Source organism: Nestor notabilis, unplaced genomic scaffold (assembly GCF_000696875.1).
Source record: "Nestor notabilis isolate BGI_N333 unplaced genomic scaffold, ASM69687v1 scaffold8539, whole genome shotgun sequence".
Taxonomy (NCBI): domain Eukaryota; kingdom Metazoa; phylum Chordata; class Aves; order Psittaciformes; family Psittacidae; genus Nestor; species Nestor notabilis.
The window spans coordinates 1-26954 of NW_009942318.1; the positions used below are offsets into that span (position 1 = coordinate 1).

The window sequence follows — 26954 nt, forward strand, 5'->3', positions numbered from 1 at the left end:
TGCCGGCTGGGCTTAAACCACGACACTTACACACAACTACCCAGCCTCTCTTAACTGTTTCATTACTTTCGGGTGTTTGTTTGATTGGTTTTTTTTGTACTATACAGCTATAAATTTGAATGGAAAAATAGTTTTAAGTCTAATTAAGTACTTAAGTATTAGATCTGTTAGTATTGCTTAATAATTATGTTTTTTAATGAAACAGCAATTTAAAGGACAATGTGTTCCAGTTCTTGAGCACCCGAAACTCCAGGACATCCTATTAATTCCTGTCATTGGACCCAGGTTTGAAATTTTCAAGTCTTTTGGCTTGTCATAACACATATTTCACTTGCAGATTTCTTGTTAAACAGTTATGATAACTAGCTCACTGTAAAGGAAATACAACTCTGTTTATATTAAGACCTAGTGGACAGTCCATATCCTAACCAGGTGAGAGTTCTAGTTCTTAAAATACGTAAGAAAACATAGAGAGAGTTCTCTCCTTATTGATGAGATTTAGTTTTTATATGAAAAATGTAACATAAGTACATCCTATCTGGAAAGCCAGCTAGGTGGCAGACAGAAGAATTAAACTTTAGCAGTGGAATATAGAACTATAGCTAAATACAGCCAGGGTTTTCTTCCACTAGAATCAAGTTCAGAGCAGAATTTAATGTGAAAGGGTTCATCAATCAATTTTATCCCCTACAAAGTGACTATTTGTTCTTCGTTCTTAAGATATGTTTGGATATTTTCCATTATGCATTTGTGTCTGCCCCTATGGAGTGTCTTGACTGTTTTGTTGAATTCATTGATGGTGATTTTATTTAAAGTATTTTCATAATGAAGACTAACATGCTTAAGATCCAGTTTATATCGTGATTAGCTAGAGATTCATAACAGTATGTAAATGCTGTAGGTTCTAAAATAGCATTTAATTCTTTTATTTGTTCTTTGTCAATTTAATTCTCTTTTGTAGCATCTTTCTCTGAACATTCTGGTTTATTTATATTCAGATATGTTTACACTTTAAAATGTTCGAGTAAGTATCTTGTTCACAGTTCCTACTGGTGGAGTTCCTAGCACCTGGCTACACATTTACTATAGAAACATTTAGCAGTTGTTAAACACAAGAAATTCACATTACAATCATTTGGCCTAGGAAGGGATAGAGGATTATTTCTCCATCTCAGTATAATTTCTTTGTATTCTTGTGTCAGGTTCATAATAGTGGCAGAATGTACCAGAATATATTTTGAGAACTGGTTTCCTTCTTGGCTCTTTCCTTTGATTCCTCTGGGACTAAAATAATTCTTTTCAGTGTAATACAGGATAGTTAACTATTATTGCTATTGTGCTGTGACAAAACGAGTATTTATGAACTAGATTTTACTTGGGGGATATTTTTTTCAGTACTCTCTTTTTTTTTTCCCCTTTTAAACTGAACTAAATTTTGTATTTTTAGGCGAGATTTAAAAAAACATGCATCTGAAGTCATTGTTGGAGCCCAATGTGGATATGCAGTACTTCGAGGAGCACATGTTTATGTCCCTGGAATCATATCTACCTCAAGATGTAAGAATTCTATAATACACCCATTTAAGTTGTAAAGAGGACAGAAAAAGTGTCACTGTTTGATGACAGTTTCCAATAAATAGTGACTTTTTTTTTTCTATTCACAGTTGCTTTTTCAATATGTAATTCCTAGCGGAAGTTTTAGTTGTCAAGGATTTCAGTTTCTTGTTTTTATATGAAAATCATTTTAAAGAGCATGTTGAAAGTAAAACCTGTCTTTTTAAGAGATTTTTCCTACCACTGAACACTGTAACTTTTAATACGAATGTTCAGTAGAATTAACCCAGAGAACTTTGCCACTTTCCAGTCTTGTAAACAGAATAAAAGGAATGCGGCAACAGATACATCTCTATGATAACTGGATGCATGTTAATTATTTAATAAATACTACTTCCAGATAAATTATTTTTTCAGTCACAAAGACATTTGCCTTCATGATCCTGTCAGATTCTAAGTTACAGATCTAAAAAAAATAGGTTTTCTTTTTTTTTTAAATGCATTGGTGATTCATTTGCTATTGTTTATGTGTGCGAGATCTAGTAAAAAGTTTCTTTTTCTATTGATGAGAAAAATTTTCAATTTTAATATCAGATTCTTAAAAAGTGGAAATTTTTATTTCAATGCCTGTGAGACAAGATAAAAAATCTACATATGCATGCTTGGTGTTCAGCAGCTTATTTAGTTTTTATTTAAAGGTCAAATTAACTTTATGTGAAATTAGTATAATTTTGGATGATTCACCTCATTATTCTATTGTGATAAGATCTACTATTCATCACGGTTCTTATTATTAAACAAAGTGAGTCAGGAAAGCATTTATCTAGCCACTTAACTTCATTCCCTTTTAGGAGAAAACCTTCAAGAAGTTTTAAGCATGTGCTTAAGTCCAATTCACTGAACAGGAATGTTTTTCATTCTAGGAAATGATAATGAAATAAGTATATTGCTATGGCAGTTGCTGAAACTGCTTATTTAGACAACCTCATAAATATTCAAATCCCCCTTTGAGTCAGCTAGTGATTTATCATAATTGCTGCATGTAATTATGCATGCAACATCAATTCAAAGAAAATAAAAGATACTATAAAACTTTAGGAACACTTCAGGGGAATTGCAGACAGGAAAATAAAATAAAAGGGCATCCTACACACTTGAGGCCAAATATAATAAGGCTCTATTAAGCACAGATGGTCTAAATAGGGATAAAAAGAGTACAGCAAGAACACATATTTAATCACTGAACTTGAAACCCAAATGAGGGTAAACTAATTATCAGAGGGCTTTGAGTTTAATTTAACTAATCAAACTCTATGTTTATGGAATGCCAGTATAAGCTACAAAAAGCTTAAAAACCATACATAATATTAATGCATTTCAAAAACACTGTTGTCAGCAGAGAGTGAAATAAAATCCTTTATGTTTGAATACTGCAAAAAATCACTGGCAAAAATGCTTGATGGAAGAGTTAAATTGCTGGAAGTTTGACTGCCATAGCTGAACCGAGGACAGAAGTTTAAGCAGACAATAACAATAGGCTGTCGTACATTTCAAAGACTTGTTGGGAAGCTGAACTGCCATTAGTCTTACTTGTCATATCTTCTAGTTGCTCTGGCTAGCCAGACACGTCAGAAATGTAATTTTTGAAAATTGTTTATTGCTTTCAGTGGAGACCTTTATTTTTAAGCTTATTTTTTCAGCCAGCCAGTGCATAGAGCTTGCTTACTATTACAAAAAAATCACCTAAAACCATCTTTCTTTTCCATCTCTTTTTATTCTAGCTCAAAAAGTTTGTTTAAGTCCCTAGGAAACTTCTAAAATTTGGTTCATATTTACATACTTTACTGTTCTGAAGGGTTTAATTCCAGACGTAAAACTCTTCTAGAGGATTATTGAGAACAGCAGTTGCCTTAGAGCAAAGAGCGCCCCACCAGAAAAATTATTTCTACAAGAATATATAATCACTGGTATGAAAGCAATAGTTACAGAAAAAGCAGCTATAGCTATGTTCTACCTAGTTATTGAGAGGTCATTGGAGAAATTATTATTGCCTTTGTACACTAAGTGTGTTTGATGCTTGCATGCTTGGAGCATACACAGAGGACTGAATCCCAAAGAGTGTGCTTAGAACTTAAAGGTGACCATGCCATAATAAAAAAACCCTGAAGATTTGTCTGTCCTCTTTAAAAACAAGACACACGGTCTGATTTGTAACCTTGTGTCTCTCAATAGCTCTGGTCATTTAGTAGGCGTTGTTCATCATGTACCCTTTCAAGTCTAGTATCATTTCATCTTCTTCTTTGATTACATTAAGAAAGCTTAAAGTTTGCTGTGATATAGGAGTTGAAGTACATAGTCTACTGAAAATCCTGAATTATTTGGTCATTACTGTCTTGTCAAGTAGTTAATTTCAAAATTTCTGTTCTTGTGCAGTTCTGAAAGCTGGAGATCTGGTCTCTGTGTATTCAGATATTGAAGGGAAATGTAAAAAAGGAGCCAAAGAATTTGAAGGAGTCAAAGTTTTCCTTGGAAATGGGATTTCCGAACTGAGTCGCAGTGAAATCTTCAGTTCAAGTGGCCCATTGAAGTAAGTCCATAGTAACTGCAGTCTACACCTATAACTTCGCAAAGGGAAGGAAGATAGGAAGACATTTTGAAATGCTCAGTACCCTACATAAAGCACCAGGGTGGCTTTCACCGAGACCTGTGTTACATGTTGGGATTTCCAGTATTTTTTAGGAAGTGTTAGTTTCTGGGTATATAATAGAATTGTGCCTCCTGCTGTCTGTAACTTCACAAATAAGGTAGCAGTAGTGTGATGGCAATTCTGATTAAAGTACTACAGTAAGTATTAGAAGACTCAACATTTAGTTTCATGGTAGTACCAGATACCACTTTGCTTGAGAGGTAGGAGAGAAGAAATGAAAGCCTTTTTAGAATTTATGTAGGATATGACTTCAATAATATAGAAAAAACAGAAGTGACGGACATTCTCACTATGGAAAAACTGCATTTCAGTAAATTGCTCTGTACCGACAGAACAATTTCCTATTTGGATGGAACAGCAGCGCAGCCTTATCATTTTCTCATCTCCTAAAAATATTTGTAGGGGCTTTTTTTTGGTGGGGCAGGGGACAGAACATAAGGTCAGACATCTTCAACCAACCAACCAACCAACCATTTGCCAAGGTAGTTACCTATTTCAAGATTACTTGCTTTTCTATTTTGTTGCGAAAGCATATGGTTTGTTCACTTCTGTCATCTAAAATACTAAGGTATGCTATACTAGAATACATATAAAAAGCAGGGTAGATAGAAGAGCATGGACCTTAAATTAATGACTGAGAACAAACTACAAAAGGTCTAGTAAAAAAAAAAATAAAAAAATAACATTGTCAGAGAATTTCTGATGCATTAGAGCTCAAATATAGTAGAAGTAGTGGTAGGATATACCTCTTGAGCTGATGACAGGGAATGGCAGTATGTAACACTGTATCTGGTGTCTGCAAGTTTGCTTTCTCCTTGTTTATCTTGTTGGCTGTTTCCTTTTTGTCTTAACTTAATGAAACCTGTGTCAGAACTTCAACCATATTTAAAACTGCTAGGTTGCTTCTAAGTTCAAGCCTTGTGTTGCAGGCAAATCAATATTCCTGTAAGGCTTTTGAAATAGCAGTTCTTTAGTTATTTGACTGAAATCTCAGGCAATCCAGGAAAATGGAGGAAGATGTAAGTGGGAAATCATATGCCAGTTTCCTAGTGCATACATGGCTAGCCAAAAGCAGTTATGGCTTGAAATTAACGCATTTAAATGTGCTTTAATGTATTTCTTTACATTATCAAGGCTTGGGTTAGATCTCAGTTTGTCTTGTGTACAAAAAATAAAAATTTGCTTTATGAATTTTTCTACAGCTATTTCCAATTTATAATGTAGTGCCTTTTTTGTTCTGGCTTACCCAACTTAATGATGTAATTAAGTATTTTTCTTAATTGATTTATATGTGCTTTCATTTTTGTAAGATTATTGTTTCAAGTTTTGATTTGTAAGCATAATTATTTTAATTGAATACTGTTATTAATAATAAATCCAAGTGGTTGATTGTATTTTTTTTTCCATGTTTTTCAGAGGGATGGGCATAAGAATGATAGAGCCAGTCTACCTTAGTCCTTCTTTTGACAATGTGCTCCCTAGTCAATTGTTTTTACAGGTATGTTTGCTACAAAAATTAAAGTCTGTACTATTTGCAGAATAATGACTATTCTCTAAGCACACAGTAATACTTTATAAATGTGGCACCTAATTTACTCTTTGGCTTTAAAGAAAATGAAACATTTAGTACGAAGTTGATATCTGCATGTTTAAGCATCCTGCATCTGAGATATGTAAGGGATTTCAAAGTTATTTAGATACTCACTTGAAAACTTAAAATTCTTTTTGCAGATACTTTTAGTAACTTTTAGTTACCACTATTGACTGACCTCCAGCTGCAATTTGTGCCACTGATCACAACCCTTTGAGCCCAGCTTTTTTGACTTGAATTTGCCATGTGTGAGGTGAATTAGTGTTTATTTTTTTTGAACACTGTGGCATGGAACTTGAAACTTCTAACCAAAGACAACATGTAGTAAAGACAACTTAAAAAGGTTTTTATATCTTTGTGTTGAACCAAGTTAGAAGAGAATCTTTCAGAGTATTGCTATATTGTGTAAGATGCAATACTGTGAACGATTATTGCATATTATTTCTCTTCAGTGCATCTGTTATGTTTATACCATTAATTGCACAGTTCAGCTTCTTGGTACCTTAATTCAGCAAGTTTAAACTCCTACCTATTGATTTTACTGTTTGTTACTATACTACATTAGTATGCTCATACAGTAAATACTCAAATAAACATCAATATAAATTAATCATAATATACAGAGCTGCTCTGTCTCTGATAATATCAGCTTATTTTGACTTTTAGCACTGTAGTCTCCATAGTCATGAACCCTTAAACTTCAGTCATAGATACTCATATATAGCTTTAAATAAGAAAGGAGCTATTGGAGATTTCTGACCAATACTGTCTCTTTTATGTAATTTCAATAGTTTATTCTCTCTAGGAATCTGACAGCAATATCATAGGTATCTTCACTGCTGAATGAATTTTTATTTCAACAAGTATGACATTCCTTAATGCAAGACTTGATAGAGGACATAAGGTTTGAATTCTCCCTTATTTGTTGCTTTTATTTTTTTGCTAGAATTTGCCTTCTGTGGTCGTGAGCCATATTTTAAACCCTCAGCCAGGAGAGAGAATTTTGGATATGTGTGCTGCACCTGGAGGAAAAACAACCCATCTTGCAGCATTAATGCATGACCAGGTAAGAGAAGACTCTTGTCTTCCAGCTTGTTCTTTTGTTTTAAGAGTCTGTCAGGAGAAGGAGTTATCTCTTTATATCCACAGTACAGTGCACATGCAGCAAATCCACTGTTTTAGCAACAGATCTAACTTTGAAGCACAATCAGTTGTTAGTGTGTGTGCACAATAGGTTGATGAACAGTGATAGGTGAGAGGCAGCAGCACATGGTGTCGCAGTTTAAGCCCAGCTGGCAACTAAGTACTATACAGCCTCTTGCTTACTCCCCACCACCTCCTCAGTGGGATGGGGAGGACAGTTGGAAAAAGGTAAAAGCCCATGGGTTAAGAACAGTTTAATAACTAAAATAAAAGTTATTACACTGTCTTAGTCATGTTACCCTCCCGTAAGCCTCTAAAGACCATCACTGAATAGAAAAAAGGTGCCATGTTTCTTACCAGGTTCTGTTTGCTATAGCCAGTCTACTAGAGGATTTCGGCCTTTGGGGTTTTCTTGAAGATGGTATTACTGTTCTGGATGTTACTAATACTACTCCTTCCTTTGTGTTTACAGATTTCATCTACCAGATAGTGGCGTGTGTCTGTTTTGGTTTATCTTGGGAGAGGAAAAGAGAAATCTTATTCTTACATAAAAGGAATAATGCATTATTGTGGTTTTCCTCCCCCCACATCTAAAATTTATTCTAGTATATACTGTATTTCCCAAAGTACCTTGAGTGACAACTACTGCAAGTCTTAACAGTATGTTGAGTCTGAGCAAGCCAGAGGCATGGCTGTGGGCCTCATTTCCTCAGGACTGAGCTGGATGTGACCATGTTTCCTACCATCTCCATGCAAATTTAAAATCTGTTGACCTATTTTACCATGCATTTGAGACTTCTATGCTCTTTCAAATGTTTACACTTTAACCTAAGTTATGGCCCAGCAAAACAGCATGAAACAAACAAAAAACCCAGTTGCCATTAGTCACAATATAGGCACCCTTAGGGATTAACTATAACAAGCATCTAGTGCCAGTCAGAATGCATACAGCTTCAGACTGGTATCTAGTCTAATGAGGGTATCATGGAAAATAGGGGAGAAAAAAGACTACAGGAGTGTGGATTTAAGAATAACAACATTCTGTAGACTTCATTCGTTACACTGCTTGTGGCAGCGGGAGAAAAACAGGAACTTCACATCCATTTGATCCTTATGCTTTTGATGAAGAGTTCATCTTTTTTTATTTCAGGGTGAAGTAATAGCCATGGACAAAATAGCTAACAAGGTCAAAAAAATTAAGCAGAACGCCAAATTGCTACAGTTGAGTTGCATTAAGGCTTTTTGCTATGATGGAACAAAGGCACTTTCAGTTGAGAAGAAAGGGCATGAACAAGGTAAAGTAACTCAGGTAGTAATAGCTTTTTGAAGAAAATAGTAAGGTTGTGAACTGATAGTATTAAAACTGCCACAGGTCTGCAAGTCCTTAAAATCTCGGCAGATACCTAAGTTGCTTTAGCACTGTGAACACATTTATTTTCTACTCTTTTATGATGATCAGCTTCTCCATGAAGCAAATACAAACCTTTAACAAACTGTCTATGTGTCCTTATCACAACCTAATATGCTCAAAGGAAATGCATTCCTTTCTCAGATAATATCAAAGACTGAAGAAGCCTTAAAGCTTCATTCATGGTAATGTTTAACCCCATACTTTGAATTGATTGACTTAGTCTAAGAGAAAAAAATATTTTTGCAGAATTGCTTGGCTTTTCTGCCTTAGAATCCTCATTTGTAAAATGGGTTATTAATACCTAACTCCCAGGAGTGCTGCAAGGTTTAGTTCATTGATGTTTGTTCAGCTGTTCAAGGGAAAGTTCTATGGAAGCACAGTGTATTATTTTAAGTTCATTTAATTTGCTTTTCTCAAGTGCTGTATTTATGATACTGGTTCTGTTCCCATGATGGAATGATTTAAATGTTATCTATCTTCTGTCTTTATTATTTTTAGTTTGGTGTGCAAAGTATGCTGTTCTTTCTCACTGTAGATTATCCCAGTCACTGGTTAGCCTAAGTAGGAATGAGGTTGTGTAATTCACCTTCACTCTTTCTGTGCCTTACTGTTACTCCTGCTTTGGAGGAATAAAGGTACTTTCTTAAAAGTCTTTCTATGAGCATAAAATATTGTAGGTGATACGTAGCACTTACACAGATGAAGAGCTAGCTGTAATACTAAGAGATTACAAAGGCTTTTCTGTACGTCCCTGCAAGTAAGACACGGAATATTTGGAACATTTTAGTAATGGATCAGATAGACTCATTTTGTAGTGCTAGAACAAGCTAGGTAGCAGTAGTGTGAAGTCACTCACTTGTTTTCACTTATAACCTAACTCAAATATTTTAGAAACAGAAGGAAGAAGGGAGATAAAGCATATATGTATGTCTCTCTTCCTCATTAGGGACTCACAGATACACTTATGGAACCATTTTTGTCTTGGTGATGCTGAGCTGAAGTGTCTCTCTAGCCCTAAGGCAATAGAAACTTTTGGGCTGTTGAGTCAGTGGGATTCAGATGAAATGATAGGCTCTGCAAACAGAAGTTACACATTCTCTTATCTATCCAGGTGATATTCAGAAATTGTTCTTGTCTTTACAATCCTTGTTTACTGAATTGTTCTGCTGTGGAGACAGCACATGTCACACATTAGAACTTGTAATATTTCATGTTATTTTGAAGTGCTGTATTTCCACAGAAATATATGCATTGAAAGAAATAGTTATTATATAGACAGTCCAATTATTATAATTATTTTTATTATTATTAGCCTTAATTGTTAACTGCAGGCTTCTCTGAGTGAAGATTTGCACACTTGGTTCAGATACGAGCTGACTGTGGTTCATTACAGCCTATATGTACAACTCTGTAGCCAGCACCTCTGACCAATCATATTTCAACATTTTGTTTGATCATTTTTACATTCTACTTTTGAATTATTAAGTTAAGGTTAAAAAAATATTGCCTAAAGGGATCATGTATTGTTTGAGCTCACAGAACTAACACTTTTTGGTTTTCTGGAAGATGAAATCTACCACAAACAATGCTGAGACTTCTCTCTAGCTGAGAGACACTATCTATAGCATAAATGTTCTATAGATACAGTAACAGCTTGTCCTTATCTATGGTGAAGTCTCAAAGGAAAAAAAGAGCTACATTTCACGTTACTAACTGCTTTTTACAGAAGGACCTCCATTCCTACCAGAGTCATTTGACAGAATTCTTCTTGACGCTCCATGTAGTGGGATGGGACAGAGACCAAATATGGCTTATGCCTCGACTTTAAAGGAAGTGACCTCTTATAAACCACTACAGCGCAAGCTTTTCACGGTGGTATGTATTAGTCATTGAGTAGATAAGCTAAATTGAACATAAATGCTTTTGCAGCAGCAAACTTCATACTGAAAAATGGTACCTCATTTTCCCTGCCTTTTCAGCAGTTAAGTAAAGAAGTGTTTGTTAGGATCCAGTTAACCTCTCAGCTCCACCATATCTGCTAGGTGAAATCAATTCATTGGAGCATGGGAAAGGTACATGTAAGTTATAGTAAATAAAAACCTTTATATTCACGGGGAAGTGGGCACTTCAGAAGAGAGAGCCATTGTGCAGGATGATCTGGATAGGCTGAAAGACTGAGTTAACAAGAAACTTACGATGTTCAACAAGGACAAGTATAAGGTCTTGAACCCAGGAAAACAAAATTGAGGAGTACAGCACTGGCTGGGATCTGCCTGGCTGGAAGCAGCTCTGTGGAAAGGGACCTGGGGGTCCTGGTGGACAAGCAGCTCAATATGTGCTGCAGCACAGAAAGCCAACAAGATGCTGGGTTATATCAAAAAGAGCATCACCAGCAGAGATAAAGAAGTCATTGTCCCACTATACTCAGCACTTTTCAGGCCACACCTGGAATACTGTGTTCAGTTTTGGTCCCTGCTACGCAAAAAAGATGTGGACAGGCTGGAAAGAATCCAAAGAAGGGCCACAAAGATGATCAAAGGATTGGGAAGCTGCCCCATGAAGAAAGGCTGAGAGAATCGGGTTTTTTTCAGCCTTGAGAAAACAAGGCTCAGGGGAGACCTTATCACCATGTCGTGGAATTTACAGGGTGGCTACAAAAGAGTTGTAGATACCCTTTTACAAGGAGTCACATGGGAAAGGTGACGGGTTGTGGGTACAGGTTACTCCTGGGGAGATTCTGATTGAACACAATCAGCCATTGGAATGATCTTCTCAGGCAAGTGGTGGACTCCCCAGTGTTGGACACTTCTAAGATTCATCTGGACAGGCTGCTGGGCCATCTAGTCTAGGACATGCTTTGCCAGGAAAGGTTGGACAAGATGATACTTGAGATTTCTTCTATGATTTTATTTATTTATTTATTTATTTAATTTATTCCCTCAGTTTCATCACTTCTAATTTCTAGTCAGTCATTGAACAGGTTAAAGTCTTCTGTCTGCAGCAGCACAGACTCTTTTAAGTAAGTTCACTGCATAGAACAAAGCCAGGAGGCCATATTTTTCATGCTAGTAGAAGTGTGCTTCGGCTGATGCTGAAAGACAAGGTTTCATGAAGCTTGTCAAAAGCTGAATTATATGTATTCAAGGTGAACCACAGCTTGAAAAGCAGCATATATATAGCTTCCCTGCCAAAGACGTGGAAACAGTTGGCATCTAATATCACTGAAAAAAATATTGTGTATAAATGGTTGGCAGCAGGTGATGAAAACAGAACTAATTTGTCTGGGATATGCAGAGCTGCACAAATAACAAATCTTACAAGATGAATCATTACAGTGGTATTAATAAACTGCATGAGCTATAACGCTGATTTGGAAAGAAGAAGAATCTTTATAATCCATAGGATCCTTTACTGCATTTCCTGAGAAGAATTAGTATCCTCATTGGCTATCTCAGACAAAGATTTGAGTTTAATTAAGTGCTAAGTTTTCATATTATAGCTTAATGGTTTCTTGGTTAGTGTTGCTTAATATGAAAGTCTGTGCATTTAAAAATAAGCTGAACTATTGTTTATTTCTTCCTGCAGGCAGTGAAATTGCTGAAACCAGGAGGTGTTTTAGTATATAGTACATGTACGATTACACTCTCTGAAAATGAGGAGCAAGTAGGTTGGGCCCTGAAAACTTTTCCATGCCTTCAGCTTCAGCCACAGGTAACAGTATTTTCAGGGTATTTCACACAATCCAGTGAGCTTGTTTTGGCACTGTACAGACATATGCTATATTTACTATCAATAAATCTTTTTCACTGCAGACAATTTTAACTGCTGTGGATAGAAATAACACAAGGATTTCTGAGGCTCTTTCACATCTATTTTCATGTTTAATTTAGCTTCATTTAGGGATTGTTAAGTAGTTTCCCACTGTGTGCCGTGGTTGTTTTGATTTGTACAAGTCATTTAAAACAGAAAAGGGACAGAAGATAGTTCAGACAGGGTAAAATTTCTCTTGCAATTGTTCTTTAATGCATTTATTTTGTTTTCTTTTTTTGCACCTTCACAGGAGAAGTGAAAAATTTTTTATTAATGCCACTGAAGTAGTGAAGTAGTAGTATCTCCCAGAGGATGGGAGATAAATGGAAAGAACCTTGTGTTTTGAGGAAGGAGGATTTAATATGTATGGGAGCTATTTTTGCATATGTAAAGGAATGAGGGAACAAATTTACTTCAGGCTTAGTATCCCAAGAATTTACCTTGTAATTTTTGGAGTTATTGTCTACCATTAGTAAGAATGGGAGGAGGTAATATATAGGGAGATAGCAGAATCTTTTACCTATATCGAATACATTAAAAAATATGTTACCTTCATTAGTACCTTGAAAGAGTTTATCGTCAGAGCATACGCGTCTCTCTTCCTCTTTGTTGATGTGGTGAGTTGGGTGGGTTAGTTGTTTATCATCATAGTTTGAGGAAAAGTCTAACCTGTTTAGCTTATACATTCTGTGATGACTTGCATCTCTCTTAAGAAGTTTAGATGCATCTTTTAATTGAAATTTAAAAAAATACATACAACAGGTGTACAAGTTAAATTCGTGTGATTTGTATGTAGGGTCCTTCTGCCTGCTTTCTCACCATCCATTTATTAGGAATTTTTCAGTTCCAGCTGTTTCAACTGAGATTATACATTTACCTAACAGCATAAAAATTACCCTTGATAGATCAAGAATGCAAAACAGAAGCCCTGTTAACTCAAATGCAAGATTCTTCCTTAATAAGCTTCCTCCCACCAGTAATATGTCTTAAATAAAGCTCTAATTTTCACACACAAATGCCCTATCTGCAAATACTAAGCTTTGTGTATAGTATATTTTAGATTAGATGATCCTGAATTGTTTACCTACAGAAAGGTTATAGTATCTTAGAACCAGTTCCCCAGTAAAGTAAGGTAATCTTTTCCAGTGAACAGGAACTGCAGTCTAGGGTTGACTTACCTTATGTTCCTTTATGTATTTCCCGTATTCTTCTAGTCTCTCAGTGAACACCTCCTTCAGTAACCAATTCACTGTCTCCCATTTTCTGAAATTAGCAACAGGTCCTGGAATAATGTTGGGTAAGGAAAGAACAGGAGATGGAGCCTTGGGTGTTATCTCGTAGGTGGAGGTTACTGCATGGCAGCTGATTCTTTGTCTGTGCAGACTTACTTCCTCTTAAGGGCTTACATAAGAGATACTGTATTATCAGCTTAAATGCAGTAACTTAACTGGAAGGAAAAAGGAAAAGGTAGAGGAGAAAACTGGTCTGTCTGAGCGAGTTGTTTGGCCTGATGTAGTTCTGTTTTCCCTAGACTTCTACCTTTCCATCTATTACGAGTTGCTACCCTCATCTCCCTTTGTATATTGTCTTTTTCTCAATTTGCAATGGACACCTCTTTTTGTCTCTTACCTGGAAAGCACTGAAATCCTGCTGAGGGAAAGGAAGAGAAGAATCAGGCTGCAAATGCTTGGATGCCCAGCTTTACAGCATATAGTACGTGGTTAAGCAACTAACTTGCATCATGTACTGACTGGGTGAGCTCCTGTGTTAGCAAAGTGTGATGGCTCAAAAAAATGCTCTGTGGTAAGCTGCATTATAGACTACACTAGATTTACAAAGGAAACTGATTTTTGATATTGCAATGCCAGCTTTTGCACATTTTGTTGTATCTTCTTACTGAATGCGTTGAAAGAACAATCCACTTAGTTAAGAATTAGGGTTTTTTTCCAGGAATTGGTATAAATAAGAAACAGTCAAGGCTATTCGCAAGAAATACTAAGATAAGGGCAGTGATTTTAAGCCCTTCTCTTCTCCAGGATTTTGATGCCAAATGGCATCTCCGGAATTCAGATAGCTAAGCCATTCCTTTATCTTTCTCTGCCCTCATATACCTACACAGGTAACAGTAGTCCCATTTACCCATTAGTCTAAATTACATGACAGAAAATCCGAAGTTCAGATTTTTCTGCTGCTTCATCTTCCAAAATAATGCCTCTTCAGGCAGCAGAGTATTTTGGTATGGGGCTTTCAGTCTCCAGTTAAATTTTTAATGTGAAGAATCCAGTTATTGCTACTACTGTTACTGAGTATATTGGTAACTGGCTAAGGATTCACTATTTTTGACTTAACACGTAGCTATCAGTCAGTACACAGAAGTTCTGCATCATTTAAAAGCAGCAACCTAAAACCTGTAGACCTTATCTGGTGATAACAACTTTCTTGTGATGTTTCTGTCCTTTGAGTAATGAACCGATTTAAACCTGTGTACCTGTCCTCAGCAAGTGCTCTAAACTACTGGGCTAAAGTGAATAAGGTGCACCATGACCTCTTCAAAGTAATTTGGCCCTTGTATGTATGCTTTTACACATACTGGCCAGTCAAAGGCAACAAAAGAAGGGCCACATGACTTCTAAATCCTCCCCTGGTATGAATAATACAAACCCAGCTAGTCCATGTGAACAGGCAGCTCTGCATATACTCACCAGAATACATTTAGGGCACTTAAGACCTTTACTGATGCAATAACTTGCTTTTCTTTGTTACTTAAAAAGGAACCTCACATTGGAGGAGAAGGCATGAGGGGAGCTGGACTGCCGCTTGATCAGTTGAAGCTGCTGCAGAGATTTGATCCATCTGCTGTGACATTGCAAGGAATGGATATTAATTCTTTGCAAGATTTCAGGGAAGAGGATCTGATTTCACTGGCAAATAAGGACTGTATAGGATTTTTTATTGCAAAGTTTATTAAATTGGACAGTAAATAAGCATTTAGAAATGCCACCTGAAAAAAACACCTCTGTGCGTCTACAGACAGTTGAGACATGAAGTGTGTTTCTCACTGCTGCAACGTTGCCAAGCCAACGGGCTGACGGCAGGGTTGCTATGGCAGCTATAAAATCTGCCAGCTGTTCTGCTGGGAAAGAGCCACAGGTTGCAGAAAGAAAATCATGTCTGGGGGAAGGGCAGCATCATTTTTAAGTCTCCATTTGCTTTTGTATTTACAGCAGGTCAGTGCGTGAATGACAAGTATGTTCACTCACACTGCTGTCTGCTCTTTCTTTCCCCATGCGAGTTGCTTATCTAGTGCAGCAAGTACAGGAACAGGGTTTGTCTGGGAGGGAAGCGAGCTACTTTATGAAATGCAAACAAAAAAAAAAATAGATGGGAACTATTATTGTGAATCTTAGAAAAGGTCGTTTCTATGGACGTTTACCAATAGGCAATGTTTCATTAAATGAACGTTTCTTCACGAAACACTGTAACATTTTACAAAGAACTGTTTTATAAATTGATACTTAGAACCTCATTTCTCTTTTATTTTAATACAAGCAAGATTCTCTGTACACATAGTATATACACAAAATACGATTAGGCTTTGTAGCATGTCTTTTATAGCAGCATGAATATATTAAACCATCTCACTCTGGGAATGTAAATAAATATTGTTTCAACATCAAACTTCCCATGCATAAACTGTATTGGTTCTGAAATAGCCTATTGGACTGGCTGACAAGTGACAATTTTAAAATCAAACATTTGCAACAGAAGGGGCTACAGTTGTGATTAATATATCAAAAGACAGAAAACAATGCATAATACCATCTGAAATGTTGCAAATCACCTTTCAAACAATTAAGAATATGAACTCTTCATTGGTTAGAAAGCGTCACCAGCTAAAATCATAGGAAAATTGAAACTGGGGAAGCATGCTAATGAGAACTGCCTTAATACACTGCTCAAAGATTTAGTAATCTAAATTTCTTAAATTAGATGTATTTGAAAATTCTGTTTCAGTTCCAGTTTGAACAGTATTCTCTTTTCTTAGTACTGCTGGAACTGATAATAGCACTGAAATTAGAAAAGGTACGTACAATTCAGAAACATAAATTGACGTCTGTGTGTGTTTAGTTTTTTCCTTTTACTTATTAATTTCCAGTTTTTAAAAGCATTTTCTGGAAAATGTCTTTTCACACATAATAATTTGGTTGGATTAAAAGGAGTGATACTTCTTTTATAGTTTGTCTTTATACTGTCAGAAGTGCTTTTGCATTTGCTCACGATCAAAACAATTTGTACAATTCTGTTTCTCAGTAGTTTGGTTTACTTATATTTGCTATAAATGTTTTGATACCATATGTTTTCTGCTGTTCTTAAACATCCCTTCTTCTGCCATGGTTGACTAGTACATCTTCTGTAAGGCCTACACTAGCATAATAGGAGGATGAAATTCCTGTCTACTACTTGTCTACTTTTGGTCACTCCTGGCCATTAACCACAATATGTCTAAAGAAGATTTAAAGTAATTTTGTTTCATAAGTAGTAGGTGAGATAGATACCCTATTTAGAATCATGAAAGCTCATACTATAAAATTGCAGTCTTTTTAGTCTAAATATGGCTGAAATAATTACCTGGTAACAAAAGGGATTAGTCTTTTATTGTAAGTACATGTTGAAATCTTTACCTCAGTGCTAGTAAAAAAGCATTTTCTTTTTGCAGAATATACAAATTCTGTAAACATTGATCAGCGCACATAGACTATATACTGAAATTTGTGTATGCATGTAAAGTAAGGAACTTTGCCTCCAGTTTTAGTAGCAGGATTTTGCAATGCTGAATTTGAAAGAATTAAGATTGATGAATTTGAGTGGAAGATTTGTTGAGACCTGCCCAGATTTCTTCAGTTTTGAATGATAAACAGGCTTTTCAAGAAGGTGATCTCACTTGATTTTATATGAGAAGTTTTGGGGGTAGGGGGGAGATGGGAGGGGAGAAAAATAACTGACTTGTATTTGATTCCAGTGTAATTGCAGACCAGACTTCACCTGAAAATATTACTGATATCTGTACTTTAACTACTAGAGTTGTTTCTGCAAAAGTCAACTCCTAGACGTAAAAGAACACTTAGCATATTAAAAGGAAAAGCATCAGCTGTTTCCCCTAGGCCCCTCTCTCTGTTGGTTAACTAGGGATTGGTGGTGGGGACGGGGGAGACTTCTCTATCAGGCAGCTCAGAACAGAAACTCAATTAAGATGCTCCAAATCATCCCTTAAAGGCGCCAGCGTCCTTCCTTTGACTACAAGCTTGGCTAAATCAGATCAGTAAAGTTGGATATATGCCTTTTCTCCTTTTATTTTTTTATTTTCTCTTTTTTTTCTTGTTCTTTTCTTTTTTCTTTTCCTTTTCTTTTCCTTTCCTTTTTATTTTCTTTTCTAACCTTACTGTGACTTTAACTAGAAGTGTAGGAATACTTTCTCACTGTCACAATTCTGATAGTGTATATATATTTTTAATACATAACAGGATTACTTTCCTGATAAGAATGTTTTACACACTGAATCATTATGCTTCAGCAGTTGGTGCTGAAGCACAATTAAATATATGTATATATTTATATATATACTATATGAGATATTTATATATTAAAAAAGTTACCATTGTAATTAAAGATTAACCCTACAAAATAGATAATTAGGCGTGCAATCAGATCCTGTCTTTAAGAAAGTCTGAAAAGTATTTTTCTCTATTTGCAGAAATAATAGTGATTAGTAATAGTGCCAAATCTAAGTATTTATCTTTGTCAATATAAAGATATTAAAATAGGCAGCCTAGTATAGTATGAAATTATTATACAGCTTTTTCCTGTTTCAGTGTCATGGAGTCCACCAAATTTTAGATCATAGGATTTCATATGCTTTTTAAGGAAAAGGAAATAGTTTAGTAAGAAATAGAGTGGTGATGGTGGTCAACAAGAAATTACTTTGGAGTGGGTAGTTTAAAACATAAAGAACCTTCTTTTTATGTTTAATTGTTCACAACTAAAAAAATTGATGAGTAAATCCAATTTTGTACTACTAGAATTCAGTGCTTAATAGTGCTTACCTGCATGAAAGATAAAAGTGGCAAGAATAAAGTAAGAAAAGAGAACACAGATGAGTTAGAAGAACCATCTTAATCTCTATTATATCTGATACAAATCTTTTTTGGGGCTGCGTAGGAACACATCTCTAGGGTGGTAAGTTATAAAAAGAAACTGTCTATAAAACTACCGTAAGCTCATATATAACAGTTCGTTATATAAAAGTGGAGAAATAAATTATAGAGAAATTGCCAAGCAATAAATTTGATTGAATAACATTTGATTAAAAACATTCACAATAAAAATGGCATCCACATATTTTACAGACAATAGAAGAACTAAAATATTGGTGAAAGATCCGCAATAAAGCAATAAATATAAGTAAATGTACACCAGAAATGTTATATTACACTCAAAATAATTTTTCTGTTCTTCCCCTAGACTATGTAATAAAGTTTTTTGCAGTATGTATGTGCTTTATTTTCATGGATGGAATAGAATTAAAGTCAAAAGCGTCTGGGAAATAGCTTTCAGCCTGGTGTGTTAAAGCAGTCACAAATCAAATGTAACCATGAACCAAAAAATCTTTAAGAGGCTTTAGTAACTAACACAGGAGGTGGTTTACACTAACTCTTTTACTTTGGGTAGACACCGATTAAAAGCAATCAGACCACTCACTGCGTTCCAGCTAAGGGAACGATGGCTCACATTAAAACCTCTGCAGGTGTCACAGAATGCAAGTATGACTTTACAAACCAACAGAGCTTAAAAAAGGTGATTACTAACAAATTCATAAAAGACAGTAAGTGTTAAGGGCAGGGTATTAGACCCAGGCAGGAACTGTATGTATGGGGTGAGTAACCAGGTATGTAAGGAGAAGTAAAAATAGCTCTCTACTTTTATTCAGGGTTTGATGAGTAAAATTTCATTTCCTTCTTCTCTACTTACAGTAAGGGTTATAGATTAAGAGTTACAGATTTCTGTGAAACCAGGCACACCACTCAAACTCGTTGTGGCTTTAAAACCAGTCTTCATTAATTGGGGCAAAATCCTTAGGATAAATTATGTAATTTTACACCTTGACAAGGAAAAATTGTGGAGCTCTTAAATTTTGAACTCCTGATACCAGACACAGAATATGAATTCATGAGTATTCTAGAAGACTATTTTAATATCTAGGCAGTAATTTATGGATAGATTTAAAAATAGTTTCTTTCAGCTCTTAAATCCTACTTGATGCTGCTTTTGTGCACAAACCTGTTTGCTTATTCATCCCCACTGTCCTGTCCCTTAACAGGTCTGGAGACTGTTACTCTCACCCCCTCCAGTCCCTCCTCAAGAATTCTTTCTTCCATGCTGTGTGACACTCAACAACTAATAAAGGATAGACTCGGGCTGCTGAACAGTACTGATGTGTATTCATTCGAAAAGACATACAAAAATAAGGTTAACATCTACCATACATACATGTAAATGTTAAAGTGTATCCCATTCCTTCCATATACTGAAATTCTTTAGAAAAATATAGAACAAGAGCTATGTATCACTTAACTCTTTGTAATTCCTCTCTTTCCTTCTGTCTCACTGGTTTTATTATCTTTTTAGCTCATTTAAATAGAAATTTTACAGGTTGTGTTGTACCACACATAACATAAGACGACTCTGGAGCTCACTGGGACCCTTACCATTTCTCAGATTCAAAGCTCCTGAAACCAGATACAGAAATATGAACTCATTAGTATCCTAATGCAAACAATAATATTAAATTTTCTATTGGCAAAACTTGCAAAGACATTTCATCACAATAACCTTTGATATGTCCTCCAGTTGGAGTATTTTTAAAGCTTCTTACTGAAATAATTCTGTTAAAGTGCTTTTCAAAGTAGTGCTCAGCAGGCAGGTGCTATTATGCAGTATGCGTAGTACAAGCTCACATTACACATGATTTGTCACTCATAAAACAATAACTGACGGAAAGTATCTTAGCAAGGCTAATAAAACCTACTAAGTGAGTCTGCCTAAGAAATACATGTGGTGTTACTATGTTGTCTGTACATAATTAGCAGCACTATAGAAAAAAAGATTCATTAGTTGGATTAGGACATGCCTTATTTTGTAATATTTATATTCCATAAATCAATATCTAGCCCGTACTTAAATACTAGGGCTCGGACTATGCTCTTTATTTTCTCATTTATTTGTCTACACATGGCTACCTACACTCCATGGTTTTCATCCACTACTCAGTGCTTTGAAATTCTGCCAAACATTCCTTTAAAAATACTTTAAGAAAGGTGGAAAACAAACACTCTCTGGAGCAAAAGTAAAAAAGAAGAAACAAACAAACACACAAAAAAACCTCAAAACCAAAACTGACAGAAAAAAAACCCAGAGTCAAGGTATTGAAGTGGAATCCATAGGTAACTTCTTGAAGGACAGCTGTCATATAACAGTTGTAGGGAACAACAGCATTTACTGAAGCTGGTAAAATAGCTAAAGCCAGGCTACACAGAGCAAGACATTTTAACTTCTCTTTCCTTTAACTTCTCTTTCCATTTACATGTGATCTGATATGCATCAAACAACGAAGCCTTTCAACATAGTTTTCCACTGATACCCTGAAAATCCTCTTGTATCAAAAGCCAACTTTTTTATACTCTTATATATCCATTTAGTAATAAACCAGATCTACTTACCTATACTTCCTTTGTCTACAATGTCATATAGTGATGTTTAGAAAAATGCTTATAATTTAATTTCTAGAAAAATACCCTCTTCCTTGTGGTCCCCACAGTTCATGCTTTGAACCACATACTAACCTTGAAAAACCACAACAGTCAGCAGCACAGGAGAAATGGCCAGATACCTGACAGTAGAATTTCACACTCTTACATCATTGTAAAAAAGTGCATATAAAGCATCAGGGGGCAGGGAGGCAAGAGGGACAGGGAGGACAGAGTATGTTTAAGGGAGTTAAACTTAATTGCTTTGATGCTGGAATAGGAGACTGGAGAAAACATGCACCTGCCATGTATCTTACCCATTTCACTAAAATGATACTCAAAATCAGGCAATGCTGATATTCCCAAAATTAAAATAATAAATAGAAAGAACTTCCAGCTAAATTAATTATCATCCCACTACAGTCTTTATATAATGTGCTATTTACAGGGAAATACAAAAAGTATTTCATTCATACAGTTACTACAAAGACTACATGTGATGCAGAACAGCTTTTACACTAGGCAAGGGTATGGAACCTGCAGTCAAAAATAATAGTGAATTTCCCCCGCTTACCAGTGCAACAGGTGTTCAGTGCAAAACAAACTCTGTTCACTCCCTTTGATTTCAATGCATTTTCTCTAGCAAGCTCCTAACAATATTTTCACAGTCATTTTTCTAGGCTCTCACCAGCATCACAAAAGTTTAGGTGAAGGAAAAGCAGTGAGCTGGCTGCAGTGGGAATGCAGAGGAACTGGCAAGTGTAGAAAAAGTGGAGAAGCTACAAAAATTTATTTTCCAACAAAATAACTCTCCACAAGCTGTGTAAACTTTTCTTACTAAAACAAATACTCTAAACAACAAGGATTTTACATTTCCAGTGAAACACAGTAACATTTGCCTGGTTTTACTCTCTTGAAGTCTCAACAAAGAGCCAGCAGATTTATGCTTTCTCAATTACCTGGGTCAGTAAACTCCCTCATATTCCCTGACTGCAATTTTGATTTTTAATGTAATAGACAGAATGAAGAAAAAGACCTGTTGGGCTTTTGAGTAACCTTTGTTTTCTTCAGTAGATTCTCACACTTTGCTGCCTAACATGCACACGCACGCGTACGCCCATCCACCACCCACCCGCTCACATACACACCTCTGCCATATGTGCTCTATTATTCTGACAACAGAACAAAACCTGAGCTGTGCCCATTGCGGTTTTGTGACCTCTACAGAGAAGAATAATTTATAGTGGTAAGTTCAGTATCTTTACCGTAAATTTAAAATGCAAAACTGGGTTTGCAAGGTATAAGAGTTAGACCCTTTATCTCAAGCTCTCATTCGTATTTACAATAAGTATAAGCTTTCTGCTACAGAAGAAGAAGTATTTAGATTGAACACTGTTACAGATTTCCTAAATGAGGCTAGTTCCAGTTGCCAGTAATTCAAAAGCAAATCTGCTGACTTGGCATTAGGACTCTAAAACAGTGTGATCAAACTTATATAGTAAGAAGGTGTCTGCAAGAAATAACATTTATAAACTGTATATACAGTACACAGTACCAGTACATAGAAAATAGATCTTGACTTATGATCCCCCTGTGTGTAAGGCAAGACTGAATTCTGTCTTCGAATGGAGTCCACCAGAGGTACAAGCAACAGAGAGGGGCTCTTAAATCAATATGCAAATCAAGTGCATACAAATTAAAAATCAGAGCAGACAAAAAGTTTTAGATTTTTTTTATGTGCTGATTCTGGCTTGCTGAATACACGGGAAGTCATTAAACATCAAATGTACCTTTTCTTAAAAAACACTAACACCACCTTGATGGCAACAGATATTGTTCAAGTGGCAGCTACCAAAAAACAGCTTGAAAAATGGCGTAGTACAACATCAGGAATGCTTCAGTTGTACTACACTAATTCATATAGCACTAACCAAAAAAATAAGTATATGAATATTCTATTTCATGCTATTGCTATGCAAGCAACAGCAATACAAATCAGCATACAGAAGGATACCATATGTTCTGCAATGAAGAACCCAAAGATATTTTCAAGGGGTATCATTACAAGACTTCAAAGAAACACAAGACTGACGGAGGCAAAAGTTACTGACGGATGTAAACATCCCTGTTCCATTCTCCTGTGTCATTACGCTTCTTCAATATCACTTCTCCATCTTTGTCACAATATTGGTCCCTTGATTTATGCCGACTACGCTGTTTGTTGCATTCATTGTGGTCCTGCTCGCGGTCCCTCTCCTTTGAGCGATGCCTTGATTCTCTATGTCTGTGATCACTGCTCCCGTGGGACTCGTCTCTATGATTGTGATCCCTGTGAGAATCATAGTGGTCACCGTGCTCATGTGAGTAGTCCTCCTTCGGCTCTACGTAAGCCGAATCTCTGCTGTCTTGTGTTTCTGAGTCAAAAGTTTCTTGCCTAGAAAGGCCTCTAACACCACTGCGATGGTTGTGGTGTTGGCTTGAGGAAGAGCGATGCTGGGATCTCTTGATGGGCTCAACCCGTGCTTCCTCTTCGATTTGTGAACTGCTGCGTTCAGGGACTGAATGGTCATTCCTCTGGTCTCCTTGAGATCCCTGCTATCACAACCAGCAGTAAGTTCCCATACATGCAGTACACATTTAAAAACATTCCCCAATATCAAATTCATCTAGAAAGGATCACAAAACCAATAAAACTGAAGTACACAATAATCCACTTTGAATCTAAACTAGAAAAAAATAATCAGAATTCAAGTTTTAATGAAGATGCAGTATTATAATACAAACATTTCCTTTCGTCAGAATGAAAGGTGGTACTTGGGTTTTTCTATGACACATTCTTGTCTCTTGTGATGTTTCTGACTATTCCAGTTAGGAATATTTGCCTACCACACTCCAGACAAAAAGCATGCAGAAGCAGGGCAGACTGCAGAAAAATTAAAGAGGACATATCATGACAGAAGAGGGCACGTATCAGCTGAAGAGTTTACAGATGCCTGCTTGAAAACGGCCACTATGAGGAAGCGATTTTAGAGGGCTGAGGAGGTGGATTCCAGCAGAGAATTGAAGTATAAAACCTTGGCTCTTTTAGCATAGCTTTTTTTATGTTTAATAGAAAAAAATGCAACCGAATCTGGCATGAATAAAGTTTGTATTATGATACTACAAGTATCACTGACCTTCTGTTTTTCTCAGCAATAATTCCATTTCTTCACGGCAATGAAAAATTAAACTTTCACCTCACAATTTTAAGAGCTCAAGAATACAGACCATTGCCAATAAAAGCAGGAGGAGAGTGATATTATATTTTCTATAGAATTTTCTAACACACCACTATTAAAAAGACTGAAATAAAAATTACCAGGTAATAACAAACTCTTCACCAGCATAATGCTTTGAAATCACTGCAAAACGAACAAGTGGCATTATTTAAGTCATTTGGGGGTTTGATTGCATTAACCTGCTTTTGTTCTCAACCCACAGCCAAAGACTTTTCAAGTTCAATTGCAAAATTTTAAGAAATAATGAAATTGAATCTTTCTCACATGAAGTGAAGCATTAAGACAAAATTGTCTCTATTGGCACAAAATTCAAGTCGATTTTCACAGACTTATACAGGCATTTGTTTGTGAGAGTGTTCTGAATTTACCAAAGTTAGTCTGAAGTTTGCCCTCCTATGTTCAGAGTTGTCTAAAAATAAGGACTGCCTCTGGGGCAGCTCATGGACATATCTTCTTTCCATCTATTTTGTGGAAAAAAGCTAGGGGAAGGAGGAAATTTTGTCCTTCAGCCACAGATCCTGCAGGTGGGTTTCCTAGCAACCCAAAAAGTAAAACTACAGAAATTGGACAGGAACAAATCTGTATTTTATCAGAAACTTATAAAAAGTAACATATTTCAAACTAGCAATTCTATAAATTTGACAAATCTTCATTTTCTAAGACAACATTTTGTTCTGTAAACTTCCCAGCAACTAGCTGGGCTGCTCCATGTGTTCCTAATTTGAAACACATGGTATAGATGAGAACAAGGTAACTGAAACAGCTGTCCAATTTCTTTTTTCTTCTTGTTTTTATGATTCTCAAGATGATTATGATTTGCCAGAAAAGGGATGTAGTAATTTTAAACATGAATAGATGTGTTCAAAGTGAACAGGAATGACTCAATGGAGGTGAATTATAAATGAAATCAAGCAAAAAGTTGGAGTCTAAAGCAATTCCTGCTTTGGATGTGTAAACACACTTCTGTTAGTTCACAACCGTGACTGTTTTTAAGGCACATAAACTGGGTACAGATGTGAAACCCTTCAATTCTCATATGGTCAAATGCCAAATAAGTATGTACCTATATGTATATATAATCATGACTAATAAAACCATCATTGCTGTGCTTTGAGAACAAATGCAAAATTTGAACCTGCTTTGAACAAAACGCTACTTTTACAAATTCAGGTGCATCTTCTTTGCTATGATGAGTATGTGTGGAGTAGCACAATGAATAAATTTAGAACCAATACCTGCAATTTCACATCAGTGTTAGCTGTAAAGCTGTTGTGCTTTATAAGAAAATCCATTGACACTAACTTCCCCTAAATATTACAGGGACATTAAGCAGGTAATGTTTGAATCTGGGTTAGGGTCTGGCTTTTGGTTCATAACCAAATTAAGGCTCTGATTTGGATTAGATTCACCAATGGGATTTTACGGTCCCAACTCGTAAGGTTTTTGCCTAAAATGGAGGAAGTTTGAAACAAGCTCATTTCATTATTCGGGTAGCAATTCCAAAGAAGCAGGGGTTCTTGGAAAGAGCTTAAGCAGTGCTGAAAGAGGAGAGAGGTCTGTGTCCACAGAGTCAAGTTGGCTTGCTCCCTATTTCCATGCAGTGGTCCCTAATGGCCTGCACCATATGTGTGTAAGGTTGCTCCAGCCTTCTTTTTGGAATTAACCAACTATTTCCCTAGAAGAGGAAACCTGAGAACAGTTGTCAGGACAGTTTGCCTCAAAGCTCTCCACCAGATAGACTGGAGGTGTATGGTCTTCAGCCCCAGGAGGCCTCACACCTTCAAGCACCTTGTGCCATGCAATGCACACAGTCAGCATCATGCTATAAAGATACCACGCTGGCAGCTGGCAACACAAATCTCCCATTACAATATACAGCTGGGACTGAAAACCTACAAAACCCAATTATGTCTCATGGCAAAGGCGTGCTGCATTGGACCTGGGGGAGAATGACTCGAATGCTTTGAAGCATGGATTTGGCTCCTCCAGGCCAAATGCTTGGTGGCACAGTTCTCTGCAGAGCAGTTCACAAAAATGGTGCATTGACTTTAAATTCTCCAAATAGAGGGTCTTAACACTATCAAGAGAATGGGTTTAACCATCATGATTAGAAAATAAACCCACTCTATGCCAAGACCATGACAGGCTCAGGTTTGAGATGTCAGCTGAAAATGTATCATAGGAAAATGAAACAAAAGGAACATGAAGGTTCTAAGTCCCAAGGGACTTGTGCTGCGTTACATTTTGGATTAGTAGATCTACAAACAAACTGTGAAACTGCAAATATATTTGCATTTTTAGTCCTTAAAATAGTTAATTTGTAAGGACATAGCATAACATTCAGAAAAGTGTTATTAGAACTTTGTATAGTTCCACTAGAGAATGTGGTTAATAAAATAAGTAAGTGAATTATAAATCCACACCCAAAAGGCATAGAAAAACTTGAACAAAATAATAAACAAGTGTACAAAGCAAAGAAAGTTTATCTAGCAAGTCTACACACAAAAATACTGAATTTCATACTCAAAAATTCTTCCAGCTCACAATTTTTTTCAGGGTGTTTCAGTTCTGAGGACAGAAAAAAAAGGTAGAAATGAGCTATTGCTTACAGTCTCTCTTCCTGCAATTGCTTTTGAAAGCAAGAGAAGGAGATACCCTG

The 26954-nt window shown here is 36.1% G+C and overlaps 2 protein-coding genes across 4 annotated transcripts in view; one reads left to right on the forward strand and one right to left on the reverse strand.

The window, feature by feature from the left end:
- The first annotated feature begins 196 nt into the window (after window positions 1-196).
- NSUN6 (NOP2/Sun domain family, member 6) lies at window positions 197-15542 on the forward strand. Its single transcript, XM_010021333.1, has 9 exons — window positions 197-285; window positions 1448-1557; window positions 3988-4141; window positions 5678-5759; window positions 6799-6918; window positions 8146-8290; window positions 10133-10281; window positions 11992-12117; window positions 14988-15542. Exons 1-9 carry the CDS (start codon window positions 197-199, stop codon window positions 15198-15200), a joined length of 1188 nt encoding a protein of 395 aa, XP_010019635.1. The 3' UTR covers window positions 15201-15542.
- A 6980-nt stretch (window positions 15543-22522) lies between these two features.
- Window positions 22523-26954, reverse strand: part of CACNB2 (calcium channel, voltage-dependent, beta 2 subunit) — an 84707-nt gene continuing 80275 nt past the window's right edge. For 2 of the 3 annotated variants that reach the window (XM_010021336.1, XM_010021334.1), the window contains exon 13: window positions 22523-23609. In XM_010021336.1, coding sequence (XP_010019638.1) covers window positions 23121-23609 — 489 coding nt within the window. In that variant the 3' untranslated portion in view covers window positions 22523-23120. Of the gene's footprint in view, window positions 23613-26954 lie in introns of all 3 variants that reach the window. The other variant, XM_010021335.1, reaches the window with a different exon arrangement.

Bases quoted from the DNA above. Each gene is read 5' to 3' on its own strand.
- NSUN6 (XM_010021333.1), top strand. From the start codon at position 197: ATGAAACAGCAATTTAAAGGACAATGTGTTCCAGTTCTTGAGCACCCG. The intron at 286-1,447 runs GTTTGAAATTTT...TTGTATTTTTAG, and splicing joins ATTCCTGTCATTGGACCCAG to GCGAGATTTAAAAAAACATG. The intron at 1,558-3,987 runs GTAAGAATTCTA...GTTCTTGTGCAG, and splicing joins AATCATATCTACCTCAAGAT to TTCTGAAAGCTGGAGATCTG.